We start from the raw sequence: 24,216 nt of genomic DNA, 5'->3' as shown, positions 1-24,216 counted from the left end.
ATAGGTTAACTATCAATTCCAAATTCAAATAATAAATAAATATTTTCTGTTAATTGTAATAATAAATAAATAATAAGAAAAATAGTAATAATAAATAATTGTTGGCATAATAAAACTAATATTAAATGATTTTTGGCGTAATAAAAATAATTGTACAGAAAAATTTAATTGATTTACTATAAAAGAAATTTTTAACTTTTTAAAAAGCGCGCGGGTTAAAATTGATATCCAGAGGGCACCATTGTCTTTCTCGCAAGTGGTAACACTGTCAACGTCAAATCTGTATTAATAATTAAAAAAAACTTATACCGTCTCATGTGATAATAATATGTAAAAAGTAATATTAACAATAATAGTAATAATAAAAGAAAATTAATAATAATAATAATAATAATAATACTTCCGCTATGAGGAAGCAATAATAATAAGATAGGAAAAATGAATATAATAATAAAAATAGTGAAATAAGGGTATAATAATAAATATAAAAACATAATATTATGTAAACAATTATTATTTATATAATAATTGACTTTTGATGGAAAATATTTATATTAATTAATATTTTGAAGCAGTATTAAACGTATTGTGAGTAAAAGTGTATGTACTGTATATGTATATAAACAGTTTAAAAAAAAATTAATAGTTATTTTTTTAAATCAATATTATAAAGTACCATATAGTCTCATTTCGCGTATTACCAAGAGAAAGTTGATCTAGCGTCATCTATTTTTTTCTTTTTTAAATAAATTCAAACCGCCTATCTCAATTATCAATTTCAATGGAAAGTCATACAGACAGGATTGTTTATTTATACTAATTTTTTATTAATGTTTTCAATTTCTTTTCACTATTATTATCATCACTGTCTGCATTATAATAATTATCATGTTTTTTTTAAAATATAACTTGAACAATTATTAATATTATTTTTATTATTTATTTTATTTCTATTGTTATTACTGTTAGTATTGTTAACACCAATTATTATTTTTGTTATTTATTATTATTATTACTATCATTAGTTTTTTATATCCTTTTCAAGTAAGGAATATTATTGTTCTTACCTTTTATTTTTAAAACTATTATTATTATTATTATTATTATTATTATTATTATTATTATTATTATTATTATTATTATTATATTTATTAAAAGTAAAAAATGTTATTATTATTACCGTCTATTATTATTTTTTTATATCTATTATAGATATATTTTTAATATCTATTATTTTTTTATTCAATATCATTAATATTATTTTTATTTGATATCCATTCCAAATAAGGAAATTTATTACTATTACCTATTATCATTCTTTTATTTATTATTATTGTTACTATAATTATTATTGTTATTCTTCTGATGAAATTTCCAAGTAAGAAATACTATTATTAACATTATTTTTTTTATTTATTATCATTACTATTATTTTTTTTTGATATCCATTCCAAATAAGGAAATTTATTTTTATTGTTACTACTTTTTATTATTTTATATTCTTATAACAACTATTATTATTATTTTGCTTCCTCCTAAAGGAAGCTTTGTATTAGAAAAATTTTGGATTGTCATTTTTTGACATATTTATAAATTTTTTTTATTATGCCTAATACTTTAGTACTTTATATATGCACAGGAACTCCCCGTATAAATGTTCTAAATAAATAAAAAAAATTTTTGACGTATTTTGACCTTTTGACATGAAGTTTAACTATTTTTTTTGCATTTTTCATTTAGTAAAAAAACGTTTTTTGGACATAACTTAAAAAAATGTTAGGACACTTATAAATCTTTTTCTTTAGTTTTGTAGAGTTTTTTCACACGCATCTTTTGAGCCCCAATTGAACATTTTTCGTCTATATTAACCGGAGATATTAAACTTTTAAAAATCTAAAATTTTGAAAAATAAGACTTTTATAAAAGTTTTTTTAAATTATGTAAAAGTAACTTAAAAAAATTATTACCAACTTGAAGAGCATTAAAAAACGCTTCGATTGACCTATTTTTGAACCTGATTCGGGCAGAAATTATGAAATTATTGGTATTTGAAAAATCAAAAATTGTGGAAAATATAATTTTTTCAACATTTTTGTTTATTAACTTATGTGTAATTATTAAACTATTATTACCATCTTATAGAATATATAAAAACACATTTTTTGGACCAAGATTTAATGATTTTTAACCCTTTTATAAAAAGTAATTCTTATATTTCAATTATTATTATTTCTATGAGGAAGCAAAGTATTCATGAAATGAACACCAAAATTATAAAAATGAATAACTTGGCAGCGGTTTTTTTATATCCATTTCAAGTAAGAAATATTATTTTTCTATTGAATTATTATTGTTTGATATCCATTCAAAATAAATTTTTTTTTTTATTTACTATTATTGTGCATATTATTATTATTATTCTTTTGATACACATTCCAAGTAAGAAATATTATTTTTTTTATTAATTATTATTATTATTGCTATAGTATTTCTTATATCCATTCCAAATAAGGAACATTACTATTGTTAGTATTTTTTATATCCATTCCAAATAAGGAAAATTAATACTATTTCCTTATTTTTTTATTATTGTTATTCTTTTAATAAACATTCCAAGTAAGAAATATTATTATTAACGTTATTATTTTTTTATTCATTATCATTACTATTATTTTTATTTGATATCCATTCCAAATAAGGAAATTTATTACTATTACCTATTATCATTCTTTTATTTATTATTATTGTTACTATAATTATTATTGTTATTCTTCTGATAAAATTTCCAAGTAAGAAATACTATTATTAACATTATTATTTTTTTTATTTATTATCATTACTATTATTTTTATTTGATATCCATTCCAAATAAGGAAATTTATTTTTATTGTTACTACTTTTTATTATTTTATATTTTTATAACAACTATTATTATTATTTTTTTATATCCATTCCAAGTAAGAAATATTATTTTTCTATTGAATTATTATTGTTTGATATCCATTCCAAATAAGGAAATTTTTTATTATTATTATTATTATTATTATAAAAAATTATTGGTGGTGATATTGAAAAAAAACCGTTACACATGTATGTTGGTTTGAAAATGGTAAAGAACTTTCTTTCCTATTCGAGTGGCAGAAAATAATCGTATGCGCGCCTTTACTCAAGGTAAAGGGGCGGAATGTTCGGTATGCACGTTGCTTGGGGAACTTGAAAGACGCGTTAAGATGAGCGAGGTGGACAACTGGTTCTAGCTGCATCCTGACCTCTTTCATCCAATCGTTCTCGTAATTGACGGCTCGAAAATATGTACGCACAAATGTATTAATTTTTCCCAGCAAATTTTATATATACGTGTTTGTATATCATTTTTCCCCCTTTAAAAAAATTCTGTGTAACATAATTTTCTTTCTTATTTTAAAAAGCAAAAAGCCGTATTTTGTTTTTTAGTCCATTTGTATATAAATAAATAAGAAAAATCAATGGGTTTTAAATATTTTTTACAATTTTTTTACTTATTTATTTTTCTAATCTAATTTCCCTTTGGGAATTGTTTCTTGCCATCGTAAAGTTACTATTTTTCGAAAAAAAATCAAATTTTAACAATTGCAGTAAATTTTAGAAAATAATTAAAACTCGAGGTGGAGGTTTTTGGACGCCATTTTGTTTTTTTACTCTCGATTCTAAGAATAGTGCGGCTAATATCTACATAGCGACGGGAAACTATTTTCTTAAATTATAACATTTCAAGGGGAATTTATAAATTAGATATAAACATATATATATGTATTATAAATGTATGAAATATGTGTCGATACCTGAAATAAGGGAATTTGAATACAAGAATCAAATTTCAACGAGTTTTATCGAGTTACGTGCTATCCCATTTCAACGTCCATGTTATGGCGAAATCGATCCAAGAAACCTGATTATTTGATTGTTTATTTTTCATTTTATAAATTGAAGCTAGTCAGGCAACAACACGTTGAATTAGAAGTGTAACATAATGGATCAACAATATTTTCAAGACGTCTACTTTTATATTATAATTTAAAATTCAATTTTTCTTTTCTTCTTCTTTTTTTTAAAGAAAAAAGAAAACATTATTTTTATCTCTCAAATGAATTTTCTAATTTCGCTATTTAATATTTTTTCTTTAAAAAAAATTATTTATAAAAGCAAAAAAATTAATGTCGATTATTTAGATACCGATAGAGACATCGATATATCGATTATTTAAATATAGACAAAGGCTTCGATATAACTATTTTTTTAAAATCAATTATTTCAATATTGATTTAAAAAATTTGATATATCGATATATATTTGATATATCGATATATATTTGATATATCAAGATGTATTCAATATATCATTGGAAATTCGATATATATTCAATATATTGATAGAAATTCGATCTATATTGATAGATATTTGATAAGTCGATAGATATCCAATAGATATTCAATATAACGATATATATTCGATATATCGATAGAGATTTAATATATATTCAAAATGTCGATAGATGTTCAATATACATTCGATATATCGATATATATTCGATATATCGATATATCTATAGATATTTGATATATGTTTTTGATATTGACTAATGGAATTTCAATTATTTGCAAAACATTTTCACTATAGATAAAATGTAGCAATAAAAAGATGTTTAAAAAATTTTTTTTTGTTTATAAAAATTTTACTCGCTGAATGACACAGAATACTGGATCCTTTCTAATAGAGCGGAACGTCGTCCGCTATCCAATGGAGTCGAGACTGTTTCAAGTCCTGGAATGCAAAACAAAAGGACATGACTTTGAATAATTATCTAAGAATTAACACTTGACTGCGGTTGATTTGAAATGCAATTTTTTTTTAATTTTTTGCAAAACAAAAATTATTATTACGTAAGTTTATTTTATTGAAAAAATGAAATGAAATTTTGTTTTCAAAAAATTTTTTTTTAACTCTTTCGAGAAAAATTTTTAATTTTACTTTAGAGAATTTATTTTGTCTTTAGATAAAGGTATTTTTTTTATTTCTTTATTATGAAAAAATATTTTCTATTTTTTCTTGAGAAAAAAATTAAAACGGGGCTCAATAATAGAATTAAAAAAAAATGTCTTTTATTAATGTAAATAAAAAAAGAAATCATTCGATTTTGAAATATGAAATTTGCATCAAGGATATCCGGAAGAAAGGTGAAATGTGGGGCGTCTCGATCCAAGTTTGTATATAGATGAATTAACACAAATAGAAATCTAGACGAGAATCCTGAAGGTGTTTCATGTCACAACTAAGATTCATATTCATAGATAATTCCCCCACCCCCACCAACATTATCAGCACTTTTACTCATTATTTTATTTAAATTTACTTCAATGTATTTTTAATGAAAAATAGTAAAATATATTTTCACTTTTATATAATATTCAATTCTTCAACTGGATTTCTTTTTTTGAAATTTATATTTTTAACTAATTTATTTATTTTATTATTACTTTATTTATTATTTTTTTTATTTTATTTGTTTATTTATTTTATTTATTAGTTTTTTCATCACTTACTTTATTTATAAATTAATTTTGTTTTTTTACTTATTTTATTATTTTTATTTAAAAAATAGAAAAACCTCCTTTTCTTAATTTAATTACCAAAAAGAATTAATTTTAAAGTCGTTTTTTTATTCGATTTGATTAAAAGCAGCACAGTATCTAAAAAACCGATTCCCCCTCCCCCTAAAAAAAAAAGAAAACGGAAAAGGAAATCTTAATTTTTTTCTCCACAATTTATATTCTTGCCACCTTAAGGAATACGAATTTCCAAAAATAATTTGCAAATTATCATTTTTATCAATTTTATCGCAAAAATAAAACTCGAGGTGGTGGCATTTTGATTATTTTTCACTGTAACTTCTTTAAATTAATCGCAATTGGAAAATAATTTCTTGGACTTATTTTATGTCATTGGAATGAGTGCAAAAATCCATATAATGAATTGTTAAATTATTTTTCTTACGATTCAAGGGAAATAAACTTTTCGAGGTGGGAAATTTTTGAGGTTAGAATTAATAATGCGATGCGGTGAATAAAATGATTTTGAATAAATTAAAAGAAATTAAATTAAAACAACAAAAAAAAGAAAAGAAATAAAATGAAGAAGAAAAATAAAGTGAATAACATTTAAATACAGTGAAAATAAATAAAGGAAATAAAATAAATAAAAAATTAAAGTATACAAAATAAATAAAGGAAATAAAAAATTATTTTAAAAAAATTTTTAAATTACTAAATAAACAAATAAATGAAATAAAAAATATAACAATAAGGAAAGAAATAAAAAAAAATTAAATAAATAAAAAAAATTAATACAAAGAAAGAAATAAAATGTATGGAATCAAAAATAAATCTCTATAATTGTTTGATTAAAAGGAATTTTTAAAATTTAGTAAAAATAAAAAATTCTACTTGAAATAACAATGAATCTCGCGTCTTTTTCGAAAGAGAAAAATGTCCTTGACTTTTTTTTGTTGTTATAAATTGAATTTCTCTTTCTCAAGGCGTCAACTGATAAGTATGTATACGAAGGTGGAAATAATTTGCGGATTTGTACGAACAAGATAGAGATAAAAAGATGTATGTAGTGTATGGACAGTCACGACGGTATTGGACGTAAGTAAGCAGGAAGTAGCATCCGGTCGGTATCACGATACTCGTTTTACGCATCGTGCCTGTTTTGTATGAATCAACCGTATTCCAACAATAAACTGAAATCAATTTCAATTTCTCGAAAAAAAGACAAGAAATTTCATTGGGGGAAAAAATTAAAAAAAAATTATATTTTTTCAATTTTTGCTTCCTTTTTACATTGAGAAAATTATTTTTCTTCTAAATTTAATTAATATTTAACAAAAATTAAATTACGTGCATATAAAACTACGTTATCCATTTTTCATTATTTTTAGACTCCCTCCCCCCTCGTTACCATTGAATTTATTGGAAAATATGTTGGATTTTTAGGAAAATATAATTGATAATATTCGAAATAATTAAAATTTTTTGAAAACTAATTGAAAAAATATTGAAATTATTTTCAATTTTCTAAATTTAATTAATAATAATTAAATTTTTAGTAAAGTAATTGAATTTTCAGCAAAATGTACTTGAAAATATTTCTATATTTATATAATAATTGAATTTTCGGGAAAATGTAATATAAAATATTGGAAATAATTAAATTTTTTTGAAAAATAATTGTAAATATTGAAAGTAATTGAATTTTTGGGGTCGAATATAAAACAGAAAATATAGAAAAATAACTGATTTTCCCGAAATACATAATAAAAAAATTAATTTTAGGTAAATTTTAATTGAAAGTGTAGAAAATAATTGGAATTTTTTAAACACTAATTGAAAATATTTTTGAATTTTTTTAAAAATATAACTGAAAATAAATAAATTTTCAGAAAAATTTAATTAAAAATAAAGAAAATAATTAAAATTTCGGCAAAATTTAATTAATAGTAAAAAAAAATAATAATATTATAATTACATAAGGAATATTAATAATTTTTGCCTACGAATTATTATTATTTATTTTGATATCCATTCCAAGTAAGGAATATTATTTTTCTTATTATTGTTGTTGGCAGTATTTTTGATATCCATTCCAAATAAGGAAATTTATTTTTATTACTATTATTATTGTTAGTATTTTTGATATCCATTCCAAATAAGGAATATTATTTTTATCTTTTGAGTATTTTTGAAAATTAGTAAAATTTTCAGCGAAAAATTAAAAAAAAATTGTAAAATATTAATCGTCTTAGGAGAGTGAGAGAGAGAGAAATTCAAGGGAGGTGCGTGCGCGACGTACTGTCAAGTATACGAGGTCATAGCAGTGCCAGTGCAAAGAGAATCGGCTCTTTCGAGGCAGTTTATTGATCGTCGGCCAAGTTTCAATGCAGCGTACAGTCTCCCGACGTGCATTATTCTTCTAGGTCGAGAGCACGTGGTCGACGAGAAGCGCGATGAAAAAAAATCTTATCGCGTCACAGTTAAAATTTATTTCATCTTCTGCTGCTGCTACTAATAAAAAATGAACTTTCAAATTTTGCCAACAAACTAATTTTTCTTTTAACAAATACTAACATTTTTCCTATATTATTATAAAATTATCAAAGTAACTATTTTTTTAATCATTAATTTTTTCAGATTAATTAAAATAATATTTTTTAATATAATTATTATTGTTTTTTTAACTTTATTAAGTATTATTAGTATATTTGTACGAAAGAGCATTCATTTTTTGTAGGCCCGATTACTACTTAAATAAATAATATTCATTTTTTAAATAATGTTTTTCTAATACATTAATTATAAAAATAACTATTTTTATAATGTTAATTACTCGTTAATTATTCGTTTTTTCAAATTGTTTTTATTAATATTAGTAAATTATTTTTTTTTAAAATATATATTAATAAATTATTAATAAAAAATTATTTATATTAATAATTAGTAGTTTAAAAAATTGTTTATGATTTGCCATTGTTGATTTAGTTACTATTACTTACTATTTATTATTATTAACCGTTATTTTTTTAGTTACTATTATTTACTATTTATTATTATTTACTATTTTTTATTCATTTACTGTTTGTTATTATGTGTACTAAGAAGCATGCCCCGTTTATATTGAAACAAAAATATTATTTATATAAATAAATAACGTTTTTTAAGTTATTAACTTAAATCAAATTATTAATTAAAAAAAATTGTTCTCGTAGAATGAAATAATTGAAGGATAAAAAGAGAGGAATGAGAATTGAAAGAAATGTTGAATCAAGGAGAAGAGAAGTGTTTCTCAGTAGTAGAACCGCATTGAAGGGTAGACCGGCAAAGTAGACGGAGTTCGGGTCGTCCCGGCCGCGTTCGTTTTCGAAACCCGCAATATGGCCGCGAGCCACGTTGCGGGTCAATGATCTGCCCTCCATCTCCCTCCCTCTCTCTCTCTCTCTCTCTTCTAGTTCGTCTATTTTACACGCATGTGCGTAATCTTACGCTTGCATTCATACCTCTCACATGGCTTGCCATGATGCCGGCGTGTGTTCACCCTATACTCGTCCATCCCTCTTCACAATTGTCCAGGAAAATTTCTTCCCTCCCTTGTTTACTTTATATTATTTATTTCTTAATTTTTTAAAAATTCACTGCTCTTCAAAATATAATTTAATTGAAAATGTTCACTCGTCAAGAAACCGTTTTGGAAAGAAAAATCCATTTTTGTTAAAGTTTGTCTGATTTGGAGCTATTTCAATTTACGAGGTGGGGGAAATAAGAAAATTTGTAGGTTAGGTCTATAATTTAATATCCTGACTAAATTGTTCACTCGTCAAGAAACCGTTTTGGAAAGAAAAATCCATTTTTGTCAAAACTTGTATATTTTGTAGCTATTTCAATTTATGAGGTGGGAAAACTGAGAAAATTTGTAGGTTAGGTTGAACATTTAATATCTCGACTGAATTGTTTACTTGGGCAGAAGCAATTTCTAACATAAAAGTAAAAAAAACGTCAAGTTTTGGTTTTTTGGCGAATAATTAAAAATGCGAGATGGGTCAAATATTTATTATTAAGGTTAGGGTCAAAAATTGAATAATTTGTCAGAATTCATCACTCGTCAGGAAGAAATTCCACCAATAAAAATCGAATTTCGTCAAAATTTGTATATTTCACAGGCATTTTAATTTACGAGTTGGGGAAAATAGGAAATGTTTTAGGTTAAGTTGAAAATTTAATATCTTGACTGAATCGTTCACGCGCCAAATAGCAATTCCTCGAATAAAAATCGAATTTCGTCAAAATTTGTATATTTCAGAGGCATTTTAATTAACAAGGTGGGGAAAATAGGAAATTTTTTAGGTTAAGTAAAAATTAAATATTCCCCCAGAATTGTTCACTCACCAAACGGAAATTCCACCAATAAAAACCCAATTTTATCAAAATTTACCCAAATCACATTATAATGAAATCTCGAGGTGGAGAAACTAACCTTTATTTTTCTCGTTATTCCAGGGCTCAAATGGTCCACGACCAACATACGCTGGGGCGAATAATGGCAATGCGGGAAGCGGCGGCGCTGGCGGTGGTGCAGGCGGAGCAGGTGGCCAAAGTAATGTGGGAGTGGGTCCAAATGCTGGTAGCGGTGGCGTTGGCCATGGTTTGAAGGGTGGGGCCGGTGGTGGGCCCAGGGGTGGTAATCCAGTGCAATATCGTGCGAGTGGCGCCGCATGGGGTGCAGCGCCATCACATGCAGCAGCGGCAGTGGCAGCCGCAGCAGCAGGTTATCCGCCATATACTCGGTATCCAAATGCGGCTGCAGCAGCGGCGCAGATGCCCGTTGGCGCACAACAGATACCACCAGCTCCAAATCCATACAGCGCCACTTCATACGCCCAACATGCAACCGTCAATAATCAAGTAATTCAAAAAAACAATCCCTCCATAGAAATATTATTTTCTATTTATGAATTTTTATGTATTTATTAAGGGGCCACTCACAAAGTACATAAGACTTTTTTCTGGAAATTTTTACATTTTTTCTATTAAAATAGCTTAACCCTCCTCATAAGGGAGGGGGGGGGGGTACGTGACCCCTCCTTATGACCATAAGAAATAAATATTGCATAAAATAAATAAATTAATGGACCATAAGAAATAGTTGGATCCCCTTAAGGTCTTACGTAGTTTGTGAATGGGCCTTAATTTTCTCCCTACTCCCCACTTAAATTTTTTTTTTTTTAATTTTAGTACGGTGGACAACGAGTACCAACAGCCTCGTCACCAGCGAATACAAATAGTAGCTCCAGTAGCGCCACAGGTAGTCAAAGTGGTACAATGAGTACTAATCTTAGCAATAATGCAATGCAGGGACAACAGGTGGAGCAATTGTCGAAAACAAATTTGTATATTCGTGGCCTCAACCAAAATACAACAGATAAAGACCTCGTTAATATGTGTTCTCAGTAAGTAAACGTTTTCATTTTAAAAAGAATTATACAGCTTAGAAAAACAAAAACCCTTTCTTCAAAAAAAAAAAAATAATAAGAATTCCCTCTTTTTTATCCCTTTACATTTTTTGTTCACATTTCTTCTTTCAGGTATGGAACTATAACCTCTACAAAGGCGATTCTGGACAAAAATACCAATAAATGTAAAGGTACTTATAAAGATAGAAAATCTTTTTTTCTTATTATTTATGACCATAAAAAAAATTAACGAACTTTGAAAATTTTTAGCCTAATATCAAAATTTAATTAGGCATTTCAAATTTTCATAATAATATTTATTTACCGAGAAATACGTCTCTACTATCCTTTCCTAAATTTTATTACCAAAAATATAGCCTAAAAATACGTCTGCAAAAGTCATAAAAATTTCACAGGAATTCAATTATTTACAAATTTTTTTTTACAAAAAGTTCTTCGCAACAATTCAAGTATTTTTATAAGTAATAAAATAATTTAGATAAATTTAATTATTTTGAATATGATTTTAAGAAAATTCTATAAGTTAAGAAATTTAATTATTTTTTATGCAATTTTAAAAAAATTTCTTGAAAAAATTCAATTATTTTTAAAAAGTTTAATATAAATTCTTCAAAAAAATTTGGAGGAATTCAATTATTCTCATGAATAATAAGATTCTTTGCGGGAATTTAATTATTTTTTTAATAATAAAATACTTTAGATGAATTCAATTATTTTTAATATAAGTTTAATAAAATTCTTCACAGAAATTCAATTAATTTATTGTTATAAATACACAATAAAATTTTGACAGAAATTTAATTAATTAAAACACGATTTTCTTAACATTTTTGACAAAAAAATGCAACTATTCTTAAAAAATTTATTAAAAGTCTTCGAAAAAAAAACAATTATTTTAAGAAATTTTTATTACTTTATAAGAATTCAAATTTAAGAAACATTCAATTATTTAATAAGTTATTTTATTTGAATTTTATTTAAATAATTGAATTCTCGTAGAATTTTCTAATAGAAATTGATTTAAAAATTAATTTCAGTTAAAAGTTTACATAATAATTGAATATTGAAAGCATAGCCTGAATTTTTAGAAATAATTGAATTTGTGATAAGTTTTAAGTTAAAATATTTTAATGTTTGAATTTTTCCATACTTTTGATTAACAATTCTGTAGAAATATTTTTTTTTGAAAACGTTTAATAGAATTTAAAAAAAAATTGTTTCTAGTTTTTTATTTTCTAATATATATTTAAATAAAGAGTTTACGAATAACCGAAATTTCACTAAAAATTCGAAAGAAAAAAAATGCATTCGAATTTAGTTTTTCGAAAATGTTTTGTCTTCAGTTTTTCTACCAAAATTTTTTATATTTATCTATTACGGAAATTGCGAACAAATGATTCCTATTTGATTTGTTATTTTTGGAAAATATCTTTCTTATTCTTAACAAAAAAAGTATACTTTTACTTTTTCTGTAATTTAGAAAGAAAAATCCTTCCGAGTTTGTTGATTTTCGAAATTGTTTTGTCTTTTCAGTTTTTCTAACAACACTTTTTATACTTACCATCTGTAGTCTCTCCTATATGTCACTCCTGCAACTGATGAACCTGAAAAAAAAAATTTTATATTAGAAAGAAAAATATGTGAAAATAGTTTTAGTATAACCGACCTAGGTTTTTATCATTTTTCAATTCAACAGAAAAAAATTTTTAATTTTGTTAAAATTCATTTTGACTATTTCATTTTTACTTTGATGTTAAATACAACCATTTAGCTTCAAGTTTCACTACGAGTTTTATTTATATGACTTTCGAATTAATTTTTTTTTAAATAAATAAATGAAAGATACACCTTGGGTATACTCGGGTTAAACCGTTGGGAGGTTATAATATAAAATAATTAAATATATTATTTTTATAATTATTTCTTCGTATAATATAAAAATATTATTGTCTTTTCTTGTTTTCAAAGAATAACCTTGATTTTTATTTCTTTGTATTTTTTTGTATTGATGAGCGTAGGAAAGTGTAACTATGTATTAGTGATGTATTTCTCGGTAAATGAAGTAAAATTTGCAAGATTTTTTGGGGGTTCAAAATTTTGTGAAATTTAATTTTTCTTTTCCCCTTTTTTTGAATTGCAGGTTATGGCTTTGTAGACTTTGAGACACCGTCGGCGGCAGAGGGTGCTGTGAAAGCACTGGTGTCCAAGGGCATCCAAGCGCAGATGGCGAAAGTGGGTATCTGGTTGCTCCGTAGACTGGCCAGTGTACGTTGGTTGTGCATGCAAGTACAGTAATACCAGAGTAACAGTAAACCTCTCTCTTTCTCACTATCTCGTTCTTTTTCTCATTCTTCTTCATTTTCTTCCATTCCCTCCATTTATACCCCCCTACCTTTTTTCACCCTTCCTCGCTTCTCTCTTTCTCTCTTATTCTTTCTAACTCCCTCTCTTTATTTTTTTCTCTCTCTCTTTCTCCTTTTTCTCTCTTTCTAACTATTCTTCCTTCCAGTAAAAAAATGTTGCCTTAAATCTACTCTTTCTTTCTTCTCACTCTATGTCTCTCTCTTCTTTCTCTCATTTTTTCTCTCCTCCCTTATAATTTTTCCTCTCCCCCCTCTCCCACCTTATTAATCTCCAATCATCAAAGCTAATCAATAATATTCCATTCTTCTCCAAAGAGAGCAGTTAAATCACGTAAGATCTAATAATATAATAATTTACGAAAAAAGAAAAAGAAAAGTAAATTAGAAAATAAAGAAAAAAAATTAGAAAATTAAAACAAAAATTTAGGAAATAAAATTATAAAAATATATTTTTCAAAACTATTTATAGAAAAAATTCGAAAAGAGAAAAAGAAATTTTAATCAAAAAAAGGAAAATTGTGATTGGCTTGAAAAAATTCCTACTCCTTAGAAAATTTTTTGATTTCGTTTTAATTTTTTTTGTTCTCATTTTTTCATCAATTTGAAAATGTGACTTGAGTCGGTTAAATAATAATTAATTTTTTAGTTTTATTATTATTAGTTTTTTTTTGATTTTGTTATTATTTTTTCGATTTAGTATTTTTATTTTGTATTTTTGTGAATTATTATTGTTCTTTTTATTATTTTTTTTTCTCTTGAAACTATATTTAGTGACTCTATACTTGAATTTTGATGTGTTTTTTCTGTATATGTGGCTTTAACGGCGAAAAAAAACCTTGAATTCAGTAAAAAAAAAAAAAAAATTGAAAAAAAACAAGAAACTGTAAAAAAAATAATTCTTGGAGAATTCATTACAACAAAAAAATGCTCTGTCTCTCTATTTTACTTACTCTGTCTTTTTATATACTGTACATTATTTATTTATATATTTTTTTCCATTAATTATATAAAACCTGTCAATGCTTGCTGCTATTATCTCGGCCACAAATCGCTGATACTGCTATGTTCAACACATCTTTTTTTAAAAAAAAGAAAAAAAAATTATGTCTGAAATTATTGCATTCGTTTCAGCACTAATAATAATAGGCCCCCTTTAGTTCAAAATATTCCTTTTTTTTACAAAAATTCAAAGAAAAAAATTGTTTTCTTTTTAAAGAAATTAACTTAAAACATAAACTCATAAAGTTTAACAAAAATTTTAAATTGTCATAAAATAAAAAAGAAAATTCAAAATTATCTCAAAATGATAATAAATCATAGAAATTTTTTTTTATAATAATAAAAATATAATAATAAATCATAATAGAAATTTTATTTTAATGAAATTCGGAATCAAAAATATTGATTAGAAGTAAATATTTGTAGAAAAAATTGAAATTGTTTGAAATTTGTTTTTGAATAGCGAAGAAGTTAGATAGTAGCTCTTGTCGTAAGGTCGTTGACTGCGACGCTACAAGTGTCGGGTTCGAATCTTGCCGAGTAGAAATTTTTTTTTCTATTACTTTGAGATTTATTTTTATTAATTCCCCAAAATGTGAATAATTTTTCTCTCAAAGCAATAAATTCTGAATTATTTGAATAATAATTTACATTAATAACAATCTTTTTGGTTAAATAATTAATTAATTAATTAATTAAACTAAATTAATTAAGTGCTAATCATCTATTATTTAGGACCATTAAAATTATTTCACTTACTATTTATAATAAGTTACAAAACATTTATTACCTTTCGTCTTTTATTTATTTATAAAATATTAAATAATTTATCAATTTAATATTTAATTAAACTACTTACTAATTAAATATATTTTTTATTTATTATTCCATTTATTATTCTACCTACTTATTTATTACTCAATTTATTATTGTATTTATTTAACATTTTATTTATTATTTATTAAAATTTTTATTTATTGTTTTTTAACTAATTTATTTATTTACCACTTTATTTATTATTATGTATTATTACTAATTTCCTATTCTATTTATTATTTTATCTAGTTATTAAATCCATTTATCATTTTATTTATTGTTTTATTTATTAGTTAATTTTTTAATTTAATAACTAATTTATTTACATTAAATCCAAATGTTTTTTTAAAACATAAATTTCGAAGTCTGTTGAACAAAATTTATCATTTAAAAAGCGATTTAAAATGTTCGGGAAAAAGTACCGCCGAGGGGATTCGAACCCACTGACACTGAATGCTAAACAAGCAATCTTACCAACTGCGCTATCAAGCATTTTTCAAATTTCTTTTTTTTTCTGTTCAAAAATAATTCCAAAAGGTATTGAAAATTTTTTTTATAAACAAAAAATTCACGACACAAATATTATAAATATTAAATTTAAAATAAAATTTCTAAAATTGCTTTTGCTCTTATTTTATTATAATTTAAAGGAAGAAAAAAAATTTGTTTTTCAAATGTTCAAGCAAAAACTGTTTCTTATCTTTCATGTCTTTTTTAAAATTAATTTTCAAAATTTCCATTTATCTCCCAAATTTTGCAAAAATTTCTCTTACTATTCTTTATTAAAAAAAAAAGAGGTGCTATCTTTAATATTTCGAATTAAAAAAAAAATTTTTCAATTGCCCGCTAACATAATAGGGATAATTAATAAAATTACCAAACTTTCGGAAAAAAGAAACTAACTCGGAATGGTTCATCTAACCAGTGTGGCAAAATAGTAAATTAATAATTATTTATAATATTAATAATAGTATTTGATAACAATAATAATAATAAGAATAAGAATAGTAATAATAATATTAATAATAATAATAGTAATAATAATAATATTAATAGTAAGAATAATAAGAATAATAAAAATAATAATAATAATAATAATAATAATAATAATAATAATAATAATAATAATAATAGTAAAAATAAGAATAATACTAAAATATTAATAATTTTAGTAAGAATAATAATTATAGTAAAGAATCATAAAAATAATAGTAAGAATATTAAATAAAATGAAAAAAATAGCACGAGAAGCCACTTGCGAATGTGAAAATCTCAATCGCATGTGTTATGCAGCAAATCATTAATATTAAATCTTTATAATAACTAAAAATGATGAGTGATTAACTTATGTTTGTAAATTATTCTTTTTACAATTTTTTTATCTATTTTTTAATAATTAAAATCAGAAATGCTGTACTTTTCTGCTAAATGGTCAATTTTTTTACGAATCAGGCGCTATCTTACCCTATGGGGGGTGTTGGTTGGCTCTGATATACACTTGGCTTTATAAAACTTAACCCATTTTTTTTATAAATATATTCAAATTCATTTCAGCGGCAGCATATCACAAGATTTTGTCTTAAAATTATGTTTTTTTTAATTAATTAATTAATTTTTATTTTATTTCCCCTTTGTTTCTTAATTTAAATATTTATTGAAAATGAGATTAAAATTATATTATCTCTTGAAGAATTTCAATAAACAAAAATTCACTGCGCAACTGTATATATATATTTTTTAACATTACTGCGCAACTATTTTTTAAAAATAAAAATATTACTGCGCAGCTTAAACTTTACTGCGCAACTATTTTTTTCATTTAAAATATTACTGCGCAGCTTAAACTTTTCGGGGAAACTATTTTTTTAAAGAAAAATATTGCTGCACAGCAAAATAATTTATCTAATACTACTGCGCAGACAGTCATGGTCCGTGGTAAGAATAAAGCGCCACATAAAAATTGGCGGCAAATTCAAATCGAAATTTAATTTTCTCTTGATATTAAATTAATTAAAATTTAAAAAAAAATTTAATTTAACAAATAATGAAAGCAAAATTGAATTTTAATCTCAATTTTCAAAAAGTAATTAAAAAATAAAAAAGAAATTGTCATTTTCTGAAAATAAAAAAAAAATAAATATTTTAATACTACAATTAAAAAGAAAAAATTGTTTTACTCGATAAAAATCTTTTGGAATGTTGTCAACTGAAAAAAATATAGAAAAAGAAAGAAAATTACAAATAAAAAAATAAATAATTTCAAATTTTCTCGTTAAGTATTATAATGAAAAAAAATTATTAATATTATTGTTTGTTTTTTTTAGATACGTACCATTATATTAGAAATATATAAATATATATTATAAATATACATATATTATATATTAATTCTATATACAATATATAAATATATGCCATGAGCTTTGGCTTACATACCACGATATTTTCATTATTTATTCTTCTTTTTTTTATGCATTCGCAAGATTGAAGTAAATTGTCGTAAAGTATAAGTATATTCAAGTAATCGTAGATTTGAGTCTTGAGAGAAATGGTGGATCTCAAAATATGCTTCGAGGCACAAAAAAAGAAAGGAAAAAAAAAATATTATTTTCATTTAATACAATTTTTTACCATATATATATATTTAAAATAAATTCAATTTACAATTTTAAAATTATTTTTTACCCCATTGTTAACAAAAATTTTTTTTTGTTAAACACAAACATTCTAATTTTTTTTTAATTTTTCTTAAAAATTATCGCACATTTTGTTTTTTCATTAAAATTATATTTTTCTGCATTTTTCTTTTCTATTAAAAAAAAAAATTTAATCTAAATTTACTTAAGTGAGAAGAGGGAGAGGGGGTTGGGGAGGGTTAAAGAAAATCGACTCTTTTTAGTCGAGAAATATCGATATATCGAAAAATGTAGATTACACGAAAACAATCGATATTTATTATTTAATATCAATCAATACATCGAAAAGTGGCGATTTAATCGACTTTTTATTAACATAAATCGAAAAATATCGAAATATTCGCCTTAATATCGAAAAATTTCGATAAAGCGAAAAATATTAATAAATTGAAAAAAACGATGTATCAAAAAATATCGAAATATATCAAAGTACATTAAATCGAAGTGTATCGAATATATCGATAGGTTTGCGATATATTGAAGTATATCGAATATATATCGATATCTTAGCCATTTTTTGACTTATATCGAATAAATTGATGTATCAAAAATATCGTATGTTTGCGTTTTTTTATATCTGTGCGATATATCGATATTTATCGATCATATCGATATCTTTGCGATATATCGATAAAATATTGATTATATCGAAATAATATCGATAGTATTACTTTTTTTTGAATTTTTTTTCACTTGATTTTATTAATTTTTGATGCAGAGAGCAAATTTTGGAGAGCCACCAGAATGTGGTAATGCCATGAAGCATGAGAAAAATATTTCGACGCCGATGAACTCTGACTATTCGGCGTCAATTTTTTTTTTCTTATATAAATATTTCTCCCCATATACATATATATATTAATATGTATATGAATAATTATGTATATATATTATATTAAGACTTTTTTCCTCTATATATATATTTTTCTTTTTTTTTAAATTTGCAATAAATATATATGTATATAATTATTATTATTATTAATATTTTTTTCTTCAACTTCTTTCATTTATATTAATATTTATTGCAAATTATTATTTGTATAGATCAGAAATTTTTTTTTTCTAATATTCTATATACAATATACAATAGCTTTTCTGGTTATATTTTTTTTAGTAGCTTTATTGTTGTAGATTAATATATATATATATATTATACCTTTTTGAAGTTTTTTTGTCCTCTCTCTCTCACTCTCTCGAGATTTAAATTTTTATACATACGTATATATGTATATATTATATAATAATAAAAGTAATTATATTTTTGAATAATAATATATATAAAAAAAATAAATATAGGATTTTTGCGCTTAGAATTTTTTTTTAAATTGTTTTAATGCTTTTTCTAATTATTTTTCTTTGTTTTGAGTTGAGTCGAAGCATCAGAGCGATCAACGTAAATTAATGTTATTTATTTTTTTTTTGTTTTACTTTTTTGATTTTTTAAAATATTTTTGAAAACATTTTTTATTAATAATGCAAAGACAAGGTATGGGTACATTTAACTTTCTTAAAAACAATTCTTATATAATGTTAAAATATTATATTAGAATTTATAATATTGATTAATTTATTTATTTTTATTTATAATATAATATAATATTACAATTAATTTTAAATTAAAAATTTTCTTTAAAATTTCTAAACTTTAATTTTTTTAAATATATAAAATTTCCTTATTTTTTCATTAATATAAGAAAAATGTCTTCCATTATGAATACATATGTAAATAAATCCTAAATTCATTATTATAAAATTAGTAGAACAAAAAAAAATCGTCTTCAAAATTTTTATATTAAATATTAAAATAAAAAAAATCCTACAAATGTGCGTTATCTTTGCATTATTATTATAATAATAATAATATTAAATAATAATAATAAAAAAAAATTGTCAATATAATTCAATGAGTTGCATAGATTTTTCATTGATTCTTCAGCAACAGGAGCAAGACCCAACCAATTTGTACATTGCCAATCTGCCACTCAATTTCAAAGAGAATGACGTCGAAGGATTGCTCGCTCAATATGGCCAAGTTATTTCCACGAGAATTTTGCGTGATACAACCGGACAAAGTAAAGGTGTAGGATTTGCGAGGTTAGTATTTATTAATTTATTTTCAATTCCGTTTTTATTATTTTCAAAAAAAAAAAAAAACCTGTAACTATTCTTATATTTTTATGTTACTATCGATATATCGAATTCCCTGTCGATATATCGATTTTTCTATTGATATATTGCTTCTATTCTCGATATATCGATTCTGTATTCAATATTTTACTTTTACTCTTGATATATCGACCACGCATTCGATTTATCGATTTTACTTTTAATATATCGATTTTTATGACGATATATTGTTTCAACTATCGATATATTGATTCTGAATTTAATATTTCGATTCTACTCTCGATATATTGACCACGTATTCGATATATCGATTTTACTTTCGATATATCGCTTCTACTATCGATATAGCGATTTTCAAGTCGAAATATATCGAAAGATTTGATATAACCACTTTTTGTAAATATTTATATTATTTATTTGTTTAAAATAATTTTTTCAGCATTTTTCGATAAATTTGTATATAAAATAAAAAAAAAAATTTCTTCTCTATTGCAGAATGGAATCAAAGGAGAAATGTGAACAAATTATTCAAATGTTTAATGGCAAAGCATTGCAGGGGGGAAAGGATCCGTTATTAGTGAAATTTGCTGATGGTGGCAATAAGAAAAAATCATTGTACAAAAGTGCGATATGGAGGGAGACGGGTGATGTGAGTAATTTGGTAATTAATTTTTAAATTTTTGTCAAGCAAAAAAAAAAAAAAAATTATTCTGATTAGATTATTTTGAAATTTTTTTTTTTTTTTTTTTTGAAAAATTAAAATTTTTGTTGGATATTTGAATGTGTAGAATATGGCTCTAAATTACGACACGTCTGGAGTCGGACAAAATGGAGTTGCCACGGCGCACATGTTACCTGCGACAGCATTAACACAATTCAGAAGTCATTATGGACAAGCAGTACCTGGTTATAATGTGCCAGGAGCGCCATGGGTCACTCCATACCTCGTGCAAACTGGACCTCCACACATGCAACAGGTCGACGTGAGTTTTTAACTAAAGTTTTTGTGTTCGCTTTTTTTTCTCTTTCTCACAAGAAATTTTCAAAAAAAAAAAGAAAAAAAAATACAATACCTAATTTTAAAATAATAAAAATTCAACTTTTCTTTCAAGTATTAAAAATAACATCAAGAAAATTATTTAAATATTCCATGAATTTGCTTTTATAGAGTAATTTCTTTTTTCGGAGGAATTCAAATAAAATAAGTCAAAAAATATTTTTATTTCTCTTGAAAATTGATAGATTTTGAAATCCATCCATATAATGGATTTATATTATTTTCTGATTTTTATTGATATTAATAATTATTTGAAAACAAAAATAAATTTTTAACGGTTAAAAATTATGAAAAAAGTAACATTATTTTTCTCTTTCATTTTTAGTTTCATTATTTATAATTTGCTGCTTATTATTCTTTTTATATGTTTTCGTGAGTTTGAAACGCATGTGATTTAAAATTTAATTTAAAACGATTTTTCCTATTTTTCGAATGATAATATTAGTTATAGGCAATTGCATGTGTGTGTTTTATTTTCAAAATTAATTAATAAAAAATAATTGGTAATTTTTATTCATCATTCGCAATATTATATTTATATTTATAATTATATTTATAAATAGTATTTATAATTATATTTATAATATATATATTTATAATTATAATTATGCTTATAATAAAATATTCTTATAATATAAATAATAATTATAATCTATTCTAAAAATGAATAACTAATTGAATTATTAATATAATAAAGCAAAAAAAGAAACCCTACTTCTCAATAACAAGAAACTAATGAATTTTTTTTTGGAAAAAAAGAAAAATGTTTGTTTTTTAATATTACAGATGATGCCATCAGCTGATCCTAGCAACCCTCAATATAGTATGATTCCTCAAATTACAACCCAAATGTCCACATTACATCTTGGCACCGGTTCGGTACGTTAAATTATATTTTTCCTAATTTTTTAAATAAACATTTTTTACTTTATTTCCATTATAACTTTTTAAAAAAAATTTTTATCGATCTCTCGTCCTTTTACGCCAATTTTTAAAAAAATGGATCAATATATCGAAGTTTACATCGATATCTCAATGTTTGTAACAATAAATCGAACTTTGAATCGATATCTCGAAAGTTATAATAATCAATATTTCGATATTAAAATCGATAAGACGAATTGAATTTTGATATTTCGATAGTTACAATCAGTATTTTGATATTTCAATCGATAAGTCGAACTTTGTTTCGATATATTTAAGCAAATAAATATTAAAATTTATATCGATATCTCGAACACTAACCAAAATTGCAATATTCATTAATCGAAGTTTATAACGATATATCAAAAAGTATATCGATATATCGAATGTTACATCAATATGGAATATAATATCGATATATCGAATATTATATCGATTTATCGTAGATTATATCGTTTTATCGTAGATTATATCGATATATCGAACGCTATAACCATTTATATTTATTTTTTAAGCAATTTTTTTTTTGTTTGGTTAATAATAAAAATTAATAGCATAAAAATATAAATTTAAAAATAACAATAAAAAAAATTTATATTACTAATAATAATTTTGAATTTTTGCAGTACATCGCAGCAAGTCCGCACCCGTATCCATACACGACTTATCCACCACCAAGCATCATTCACACCATGCCATTGGGTGATTCCGAGCAGACGAGCAATGCAGCATCACCCGATGATTCTTATCAACAGTACCAGGCTCAGCAGCCCAAGTAGGCCACACTTTATAGGTTAGACGAAGTATCATTTTTTTCAAATCCCCTCTACCCCTCGAAACCAAATAACGCTAAACAAATTCTATACAAAAATTTTTTTTTCTTTTTATCTTTTTAATTCGCAACCAAAAAAAAAAATTCAGCTATTTACACCGCTTTATATCACTGCTTTTTCTCAATTTCACATTTTTTTTTGTTTTCAATTTTATCACCTATGTTCTCTCGTCTCAATAATATACCAAATTACAAAAACAATTTTATTTAAATTCAAATTTAAATAAATAATCAGTTTTAAATAAAAATTTATTTAAAAGATTAAATCATTTTTACTATTTCAATTTTCCCAATTTTATCAATAAATGTCGATTTTTTTGTCGATACTTTTCAATTTATCTCAATTTATCGATATATCTCGATATTATTCAATATATCTCGATATTTTTTTCAATCTATCGATACTATTTAATGTATCTCGATATTTTTCAATATATCGATATATCTCGATATTACTCAATGTATCTCGATATTTTTTGATTTATTGATATATCTCGATATAATACGATACTATTTAATTTATTGTACTATATCGAGGAAGATATATCAATTTATTTAAATATCTCGATATTATTCGATTTACCAAAATATCTCGATGTTGGATCGATTTACCAAAATATCTCGATATTATTTAATCTATCGAAATATCTCGATATTATTCGATTTAACGAAATATTTCAATATTAATCGATTTATCAAAATATTTCGATATTAATTGATTTATCAAAATATCTCGATATTTGTCGATTTATCGAAATATCTCGATATTGCGACAGTTTTTTTGATGTAAAGAAACGCTATTTTTTGTAAATTTTGACGAGGAGAAGAATGGAGATAAAATATTTTTAAAAATAAAACTATATTTCGTCAATAGTATTAAATTTTTCTCTTATTTATCTTTGATTAATAATTTTTTTTTCTTTTTTTCCTTTTTTGGTTTATTCTTAATTTTTCTTAATTTTTCAGGTTCGACTATACCGAGGGTTACATAAGTTAGAAGAGGTACTCACCCCGTTGATATGTTGAAGAATGTGTGAAAAATGAAAATTGAGAAGAAAAAAACAAAACAAGCAAACAACAAAAAAAAATTGAAGAAAAAATGAAAGAAAAAAGCGAAGATTAGAGACCGAAACTAAATAGTCGTTAAAATGAAAGAAAAAAAACTAAAGGAAAAAAAAGTCAAGATTTAAAGAAGAAATAAATTTAAAAAAAAGAAAAAAATGAAAAGATAATGAAAGAAAATAATAATAATAATAATGATAATAATTTTAAAAGAAAATGAAAGAAAGAAAGAGAGAAAGGATAGAAAAGAAAGAATGAAAACAAAACAAATGAACTCTTCC

The 24,216-nt window shown here is 23.7% G+C and overlaps 1 protein-coding gene across 11 annotated transcripts in view; it reads left to right on the top strand.

Moving 5' to 3' along the window:
* The window catches only part of LOC122512657 (protein alan shepard), a 45,054-nt gene extending 21,088 nt beyond the window's left edge, over window positions 1-23,966 (top strand). For 4 of the 11 annotated variants that reach the window (XM_043628613.1, XM_043628612.1, XM_043628611.1 and 1 more), the window contains exons 3-12: window positions 10,086-10,490; window positions 10,821-11,035; window positions 11,171-11,229; window positions 13,200-13,345; window positions 19,870-20,027; window positions 20,556-20,721; window positions 20,849-21,043; window positions 21,904-21,996; window positions 22,668-22,816; window positions 23,840-23,966. In XM_043628613.1, coding sequence (XP_043484548.1) covers window positions 10,086-10,490; window positions 10,821-11,035; window positions 11,171-11,229; window positions 13,200-13,345; window positions 19,870-20,027; window positions 20,556-20,721; window positions 20,849-21,043; window positions 21,904-21,996; window positions 22,668-22,816; window positions 23,840-23,870 — 1,617 coding nt within the window. In that variant the 3' untranslated portion in view covers window positions 23,871-23,966. Of the gene's footprint in view, window positions 1-10,085; window positions 10,491-10,820; window positions 11,036-11,170; window positions 11,230-13,199; window positions 13,346-17,720; window positions 17,727-19,869; window positions 20,028-20,555; window positions 20,722-20,848; window positions 21,044-21,903; window positions 21,997-22,667; window positions 22,835-23,839 lie in introns of all 11 variants that reach the window. The other 7 variants (XM_043628620.1, XM_043628615.1, XM_043628621.1 and 4 more) reach the window with 7 other exon arrangements.
* Window positions 23,967-24,216: the final 250 nt, after the last annotated feature.

This window comes from Leptopilina heterotoma, unplaced genomic scaffold (assembly GCF_015476425.1).
Source record: "Leptopilina heterotoma isolate Lh14 unplaced genomic scaffold, ASM1547642v1 Lhet_123, whole genome shotgun sequence".
NCBI lineage: Eukaryota > Metazoa > Arthropoda > Insecta > Hymenoptera > Figitidae > Leptopilina > Leptopilina heterotoma.
The sequence above is the reverse complement of the archived record's forward strand: the minus strand, read 5'-3'. Positions and strand labels throughout refer to the sequence as shown.